Source organism: Opisthocomus hoazin, chromosome 5 (assembly GCF_030867145.1).
Source record: "Opisthocomus hoazin isolate bOpiHoa1 chromosome 5, bOpiHoa1.hap1, whole genome shotgun sequence".
Lineage (NCBI taxonomy): Eukaryota > Metazoa > Chordata > Aves > Opisthocomiformes > Opisthocomidae > Opisthocomus > Opisthocomus hoazin.
This window is the reverse complement of record NC_134418.1, coordinates 27,680,392-27,688,844: the sequence shown is the minus strand read 5'-3', so window position 1 is coordinate 27,688,844 and position 8,453 is coordinate 27,680,392. Positions and strand designations below refer to the sequence as shown.

The window sequence follows — 8,453 nt, the reverse complement described above, 5'->3', positions numbered from 1 at the left end:
AGGGAAGTGCAAAGTACAATTTCAACATCGCCCAAGCATGCAGCATACTGCAGAGCACCAGCAGGAGAGGCCTGTGATCCACCCAGGACTGCAAACATGGGAAGCCCAGAACGGCAGCAGTTTGTTTTGAGCAGAATGCCGTGGGCACAATCTGAATTGCTAAAAAGGGTATTCCGAGTCAGACTACAGGGCTGTCTGAACCTGGAAGCTGTCTCCAACGGGTGCCACCAGTGGGATGAAGAGCACTGCAGAAGGGATTCATGACTACAAGTTCTAAAATATTGCTCCACCTTTCAACACTTGATGACTGTATTTTAGTAGTATGCCAATAGATTTTTCCCTGCCACGTTTTTCCCCCATCTCTTCAAATCCATATAATCTTTCAGCATTCACAAATCCTGTTGCAAGGAGTTCCTCAGCCTTCTCACATATTGTACAGACTCCTCCAGTGTCACACGCTGTGTATATTTGATGTACCCAGTTCCTATATTGGAAGAGACAGTGAACAGTAACTACTTACTTTCTCTGCCCCCCGTAAGCCTTGGACAAACCCTTGGTCATCAATTTTCCATGCTGAAGACCCATGTTGTAAATATTTTATCCTTTAAATACTTTCCTCCCTCAGCTTTTGGGACAATATTATTTCCCACAACAAAGAACACATCAGTTTCCTCACGGAGTATAAGTGCCCAACCCTGAACTCCATGGCAAATGGGCACAACCATTTTTTGCACACTGAAAATGAACAACTTGTCTCTTAAAGGGACTATTCAAAGCTACCCTGGTTGACTGTGAACTGATAATATACAGGGAACACACTTGAGACTTTTGCCACATACTTAGTTTATTCTTGTCTAGCCACCCAGTTTAGCTTTACATTAATACCTGGACTTTAAGGCTTGCATTATGTATGAGAATCCAGATAAGCTTACAGCATTAATTATTCTTCACAAAAGAAAACCTGCCATTAGCAATTCAATGCATCATTTACATCATAATAATAATTACAATTCGCTTTCTTCCAATAAATTTGGGCATAACCACTGCATCACTTTGCCATTTTGACTCCTTGCTCTTAAGTTACAGCTTCACAGGTATGCTCCTATTAACTGCAACAATCAGGAAAATGAGTTTTATCACACGAACTTTTGACTGGGATCCATTACAGTGTCATTCTGCCTCTCCCACTGCCTCTAGAATATCATGGTTTCAAAGTTCAGGGTGCTTTGTAAAAGCAATTCATCTGCCAGGGCATACCTGGGGTACTAGCTTCTCACTTTACTACATCAGACTTCCTCCAGAGCTCTACTAGTCTGAGACTGTTAGCAGAAATTAACACACAGAAGGTGGGGTTTTGGTGGTGTCAGCAAAAAACACATTCACATACGCGTATTAAGGTGTTGAGCAAGGAGTGTTGATTATGGCACTATTTCAAAGCACCTGTAAGATCATGCTTTTGTGCTGAGTAACGCACAGAGCAACCTCGGCATTCCTGTAAATAGTTTAAAATTTAAGTATTAAAGAGGGTGTAAGAGTGGACAAGGAACACATTGGGTGACAATTGGTGAAGGTCAATAAAATGAGCAGAGACAAAAGTCAGACTCCTCTTTCAGCAGTCTCCAGTAGCATTTCAAGGCCCATCTTGCACAAATGCCCAGAGGAATGAGACATCTATCATTAGACTCAAGAGAAAGAGAATGGAAGAGAGGCCCTCAGACTCGGTGAGCAAGAAGTCCTGGGAATCTGGCTTACTGGAGCCATGGTGACAATAGGATAATATTCAGCGGCAGGAAAAGATAAAGAGGAAGATCAAGGTAACCATCATATTCCGTAAGCTCGATGGTATTAGAAGTGAAAGGCACAGCAGATAGACATGCAGAGCCTACGAAATGATAGGAACAGTGATCAGAAAGAGCCGTAATGAAAAGGTAAGTTACAAAGATAAGCTAAAAAAAGGAAAAAAGGAAATGCCATGAAGGGATGATTTCCAGGAACTGACACCATGTCAAATACACATTTTTTTTCTGGGGGAGAGAAAGGGCTGGTCAGGTTACAAGGTGCAGAGATGCGGTCCTGTGGATACAGTGCTCCCTGCCAGGCTGGCTGCTCCATCGCTGCAATGCTCCACCCCATTCAGCCTGAAGTCACGGCCACCACCCATCAAGATGGACCGCAGAGTGCTTACCCAGCAGCCTTACCAGGGCTGCGCTCCTGTAACTCAAAGGCACAGACAGTCACTAACGAAGCCCTCAGCTGAACAATGTCTCAACACGCTGTCACAGCCTGCAGAATCAACTTGTTTATTGCTACAGAATGCAAGACAAAGATCTCAAAAGCACCCTTGTCCCAGAGCTCCGCCAAAACAAGCTAACCCAGTGTATTCAGATCTACAAAAGGAATGTGTTCACACATTCAACTTCAGTTAAGCTGCTTTCCCAATGATCAGCACGCTCATAAAAAACACCATGATAAAGAAAATCCACATGAAAAACCTGTCCATCACTTTTGCAACTTTTTTCCACTCAATTCCTTTGGCCCGGTTTGCTTTATGGTCTCGAACACAATTAGCAATATATTCAATATTTTTAATCAGCATTTTGTAACAAGAGCAGCAATTAACAGCCTCCTTAACATTTTCACCACGAACTCCATAGCTTTTATTCAAATTTCCATTGAGCTTCTCGCTGAGATCACAGTCAACATTCCTGTTGGCAAGGCGACTCTTTACCTCTTTGCGCCTCCTCTGACACCCATCACCCCCCTCTAACTTACATTCTTCTTCCTTCTCTCTTTTCGGACTTGTGCAATTTTCACCCACATCATACACAAAAAAGATTTTTGACATGTAGTCCAAAATAACCACCCTGGCCCATTGTGGAACAGGCTTTGCTTCTGAGCCACAGTGATGGAGATTCATTATAATGATGGTCAATGCAGTGGAAGCTGTGATCATGGTCATAGTTGCTATGTAATACTTTCCTGGAACACAAAATAAAATCGTATTAAAGATGCTGCCCTAATAAAAAAATTGAATGCAGAAATAACAATGTGACAACATAGTGCTCAGCACAAGTGCAAGTGAAACCAGTTTTTAATCACCCTGATTCTCTGTACTTACATCACACTTAACTTACCATTTAAAAACAAAGATTAAAGCCATTGAAGTAAAACCTCATACTCATTACTGGCATGCCTTTATCAGACGAGTAAGTGACTATTGTATTAGCGTGGTAAATATTTGCAACCCAAACCCTCTGATTTCTCAAAATACACCCATCCAAAAAGCAACTTAATGTTTATCAGGAGCCTTGCTCTTTTCCTGGTGCCTGTAAAATCCCAGTGTTGCTGGCTTCATGTGGCACATTAGAAATCCCACTTCCCAATGTATTAACAAACGTGGTGATCATGCTTTGTTGGAGCTATTGATGCACCCCAAGCCAGCAGACAGATGCCTTCGCATGCACACAGGCTAGCAAATACCCAGACCTTGCTGGTGTCCACAGCCAGTGCACTGACAGCCAAGAGGCCAGGCACAGAGCTGAAGGGTGGCTCTGTTGCCTGTTGAGACTTGCTGTCTGGATTTTCTTCAGACTGTACATATTTTAGCATGGCTATTCCAAACAAGGACAAAGCTCACTCTGGCCAGGAACAGACAGCAAACGCAGTGAACACAAGCTGTGCCTCTCAGTCACTGCTTTTCGGTGCTGAGGCACACAGCTGGCCAGCTAACCCGCTGTGGCTTGTGCCCGCGCACAGAGGCAGCGCCCAGCCCCGCGCTGCTGCTGCAGGAGAAGCAAGGGCTGGCACTGGTGACACAGGATGCACCACAGACAAGACAGTTGCTGCTGGTGTGGGAAACGCAGTCAATTTTCCTATTCATTGACCAGTTTCTGGTCTCGATAAGCCGTGTAGTTTTCATATATATAGTAATAATGAGAATAAAAATAATGAGATATGAATTATCTTAACAAAGCTGGAAGCCAGCGTGGAGGCAATTGTGTCCCTAGTTCTCCAGAAGTTCCACCAGGGCAGTCGAGCAGCCTCCTGCCCCAGGGGAGCGAGAAGAGGGTCCTGGCAGAAGGCAGGCAGGACAGAGCTGAACACCACCCTTTTCACCACACATCAGCTCTTCTGAACTCTCAGATGTAAATTAAAATTCAGAGTAATGGATTGTCAGGCATTACAATTCAAGGTAACAATTTTTGGATATTAAATCAATCTTGAGTGTCCCAGCCAGGCCATTCAGCCATCTGGATGTGACAAACATATCTTGAAATAGTCTGATCTTGTGCGTACAGCTCTTTCTTACACTTTGTACCCTGGTTCCAAAATTGTTTTCCATTACTAGCTTTATTACAATGTGACAAAATAGTTTCCAATTTCTAACTATATTTAATAAATAGAAATAGCTAGCTAATATGTAACTTAAAATAAACATAAAATAATCTTAAAGAGCTTCAGCATACTTGTACAAATTCCATGCACTTTTTAAGTATTTCACTGTTTTAAAAATGCAGCACCTTTATCTTCCCAGAAGCCACAAATTACATACGGTCTCCCTGACATAATGTCCTGCTATTAACAAACCTTGTTTAAAGACAAAGCATGTAAAGCTCACCTATCAATGGTACATTTTCAGAGGGAGGCATGATCTCTGCAACCATCAGCTGGAACACAGTCAGAGCAAGCAGAACTGTAACGCCCAGAGACACTTTTTCCCCAGAGTCTGCAGGGAGATAGAATCCCAGTGGGGCCAGAAAAGAGATCAAAATACATGGAAGCAACAGATTAAATATGTAGAAGGAAGACTTCCTTTTCAAAATCAGCATGAAGGTCACATCCGGGTAAGGCTCAGAGCAGCAGCCATAAGTGATGACATTCTTAACTGCTGGCATACCATGAATCTCCCATTCCACGTCTTCTACAAAGTCAGAGAGGTCACCACTATCAAGAGAATTGATGATGTCTACCTGATTACCATTATAGGTCCAGGACCCAAATGTAAGGTTGCACTGTTGGCTGTCAAAAGGAAAATAAGAGACATCCACTACACATGAACTCTTTGTGATAGCAGGTGCATCCCAAGTGATTTTGCCATCATATCTCAACACCACATTAGTATTCACTGGCTCTGAAAAGTCATCATCAGCCCTAAAAGACAAAAAAGTGACGGTCAGGATTGACACGCAACAAACTAGAGTGTGGGCCAGGGAAGTGGGGGGGGAAGACCCTCACTTCACACCATTAAAAGCATGCTTCTGCAATCATATCTATATTTATACTGAATTTTATTAGGAATTTACTATTATTTACAGGTAACAATGCCCATTAATGCCAAGCATCTGTGCTGCTAAATTATGTTGTATTTGTTGGCCATAGCTTCTCCAAACTTGACCTCAAACAGGATATATTATGATAGGAATCTCTTCAAAGATTAAAATAATCTGCTGGTCACCACTGGCCTGAGAGAGCAGATGAGGACTGCAGTCTTTGTGTACCACCTTTCCGTGGACACACAATCTTCCATAGCTCTTCAGCAGCCTCAGCAGAAAGCAGTTCAGACTGCCAGGGCATTCAATTCCCAGTGCAGCGAAAATTCAGGACAGCTTTGCTGCGTAGCATAATCAATTGCCAAAACCTGTCTGTGACTTTATTGCAAAATATTTAGATGATCAACAACAAATGTTAAGACAACAAACATACCCCTTGCTAAGGTAAGGTGAAGTGATGACAATTCAGACTCTGGGTCAACCCCTCCCCCACTGACAAATATTCAACCGATTTTCTGCAGCCACACTCACTTGTTATATAGGACAATATCCGGTCTCCAAACCAAACTGCTTGGAATCCTGATAGAATCCAACCCATCGTATTTATCTTTGTCCCATTTGAGGTAGGCATCATACCAGCTTTGTCGAATCCATAAGTAAGCTGACAAAATCTGGTTCCTTTCATCCTGCATTAAGATGTAGAAATATTTCTAGCTGAACATGACAAAAATCACTGCTGCATACAGCATTTGTTGTATAGCTTTAAAGTAGTGCCCAAAAGAGGCCAGAATGCTGACAGAAGAGTATTTCTCAGACAGGTACACATGCCCAGATAACGTACAGGGAGCTTATTTATTTGGACTTTCTCTTGTCCAAACCTTCTTCCCCCTGCATCCTCCCTTAGCTTTAATCGTAGCTGTCTAAGTCTCCCAGTATCTTAAGAATTTCCTTTTGGAAGCTTCAGAATTCCAAACAGCTAACAAATTCAGTCTAACAAATTCTCTGAAAGCTTGATGAGGCCTTGAAGTTGTAATTCAGAAGTTACAAAAGGGTTTGGTTTTCCGTTCTCCTTCCAGACACATTTTCTTTTGCCTTAAAAGTATATCTGGCTGAACCAAATTTATAAAAAAAGTTACTGAAGGCTAAAATAGTTTTTGTGGACATTAGTTGCATCTTCAGAAAAGCATTTGTTCTATTTAAAACTTCGAAAAACTTGCCTGGAGGGTTCGATACAAACACCTAACTACAAAAGACATCTTAACAATTCAGCAGCTGTAAGCTTGCAGAATTACAATGGAAGTCTTAGTGCTGCAATCAGATAAGGATCTACAAAGAACTGGAGAACACGACCCTCGTGAGGAAGCACCACTGAAGTTGTCACAACAAAATGCAAGCTGCTTTTCCTACTCTGCGCGTAAGGTTTACAGCATCACATTTGTGCATATCTTTAGAAAAACAGAAGTGTACTCTTACTCACCATGTCTTTAATTTGGGACAATGTGATCTGAAGGGTGACATTCAGTACTTTATCTGTGTCTTCCACTGGTCTTAGAGCATTTGAGTAGTCTTCAAACAGTTCATTAAACAGCATGTGAGCATACTTTCCTTTGGCTGATTCTACAGCTAGGTAACAGATTTGTTCAGTACATCAGATTAAGCACTGAGCAGTATCAGAAGACATCCTCTTTCTACAGCTTCAGGTGGTATTTGCTATAACTATACTTACCATTCACATACTGTAGTATATAATTATATATATAGTGTGGAAACTGAAGTAAACCTGATGAAGCTATTCAAATAAGCACAGCATTCACCTGTAGTAAATGAATAGCTAACTCTAGCTTTTCATACTCACTGAAAAAGCCCTTTGCATCCAGAGATTCCTGCTTTTTTGAAGGTAAATATCATTACCAATATTTTACTGATCTTTTTCATAGGCGCAGAGATTACTGACTTACAGTCTCACATCTGCTATGCTAAAATTAGCAGCAAAGTCTGAAGTCAAACCTGCTCCCAGGCTAAAGACTTGTGATATCTCCCTAAACGCAGCAGTGATTCATGCTACTTTCAGAATTTACCCCTTCTCTTTTTTAACTACCACTTTGAAAAAGTCTGAGCTGCTTTTCTTCACCAAATGGCAACTGCGCAATGTATGAACACATCCTTGGACTAGCACCTTTCCCCAACCATGTATTTGGAGATGATTCTTGCTATCCAGACCTAGTGTCTAAGGATAATCCACTGAAACTTTAGATTTTAAACGACACTTGCTGTTCCACATTGTTTTGTGCATCACAGTTTCTCTAGACAACGTCTGTATTACCTTTAGATGGATTCACACAGTGCTGCAAGCAAAGGGCAGGAACACTCACAAGACTCGTGCAAACGCCAGCTTCCTACTGTGTAGAAAGCAAGTGCTTTGGAGTACATCACTCTCTGGTGACTCACAGTGGCTTCCTGGACTAATTAGAGTTCAAAGCAAACCTTTCTGATTAAAAAGATAACCTAAAAAATCAAAGCATCACAAAGATCATTTAAGTTCTGTATGTACATGATCATTCATTTTGTCTATAAATCAGTGAGACAAAGTAAAACAAAATGGAAGAAAGACTTCTGGAGCTCGACTGTGTAGGACACATCAGGACATCAGCTCCTATCCCAGTAAAACAAACTTCAACAGCAACATTTAGCTATCAAGCAGTATTCTCACCTTGAAGTACCACTGCTGTGAACAGCAACCACAGAGAGAAGTAAAAGGAGGACAGGCTATTCCTCTTCATTTCTGGACTTTAAATAAATAAAACTGTTACCCAAAGGCACAAAAATGTTTATCACTATCCAAAACTAGCAAAAAAAAATAACATTCAAGTTGCACAGCCACATAAAGATGCCGAGGCACTGACGAGCTGCTAGAAGCAGCTCAGCCCTCCCTCAGCAGCAGCCAGAGTCTTGAGGCAATGGATGGTCTTTGTCCCTGCCACCGCCCAGGCTCTGCCAAACCCTCCCTCCCTCTGTAACCTGAGAGTTGTCTGCTCGAAGCCAGTGCTGAGAGAGAGGACAAACGGATGGGGTATCAGTAGGAAAATGGTATTCCATTGCATTTTTTACTACAAATGTAAGATTTTGTCCGATTTATGAAGAACCTTCTTACAGTTCTTTGGTGGCCTTCATTTTACTGTCCCT

The 8,453-nt window shown here is 41.8% G+C and overlaps 1 protein-coding gene across 1 annotated transcript; it reads right to left on the bottom strand.

Moving 5' to 3' along the window:
- Nucleotides 1-2,422: 2,422 nt before the first annotated feature.
- On the bottom strand, nucleotides 2,423-8,050 carry CHRNA9 (cholinergic receptor nicotinic alpha 9 subunit). Its single transcript, XM_009935506.2, has 5 exons — nucleotides 7,981-8,050; nucleotides 6,748-6,893; nucleotides 5,802-5,956; nucleotides 4,619-5,151; nucleotides 2,423-2,979 (listed from the first exon to the last, which is right to left on the bottom strand). Exons 1-5 carry the CDS (start codon nucleotides 8,048-8,050, stop codon nucleotides 2,423-2,425), a joined length of 1,461 nt encoding a protein of 486 aa, XP_009933808.2.
- Between the last annotated feature and the right edge of the window lie 403 nt (nucleotides 8,051-8,453).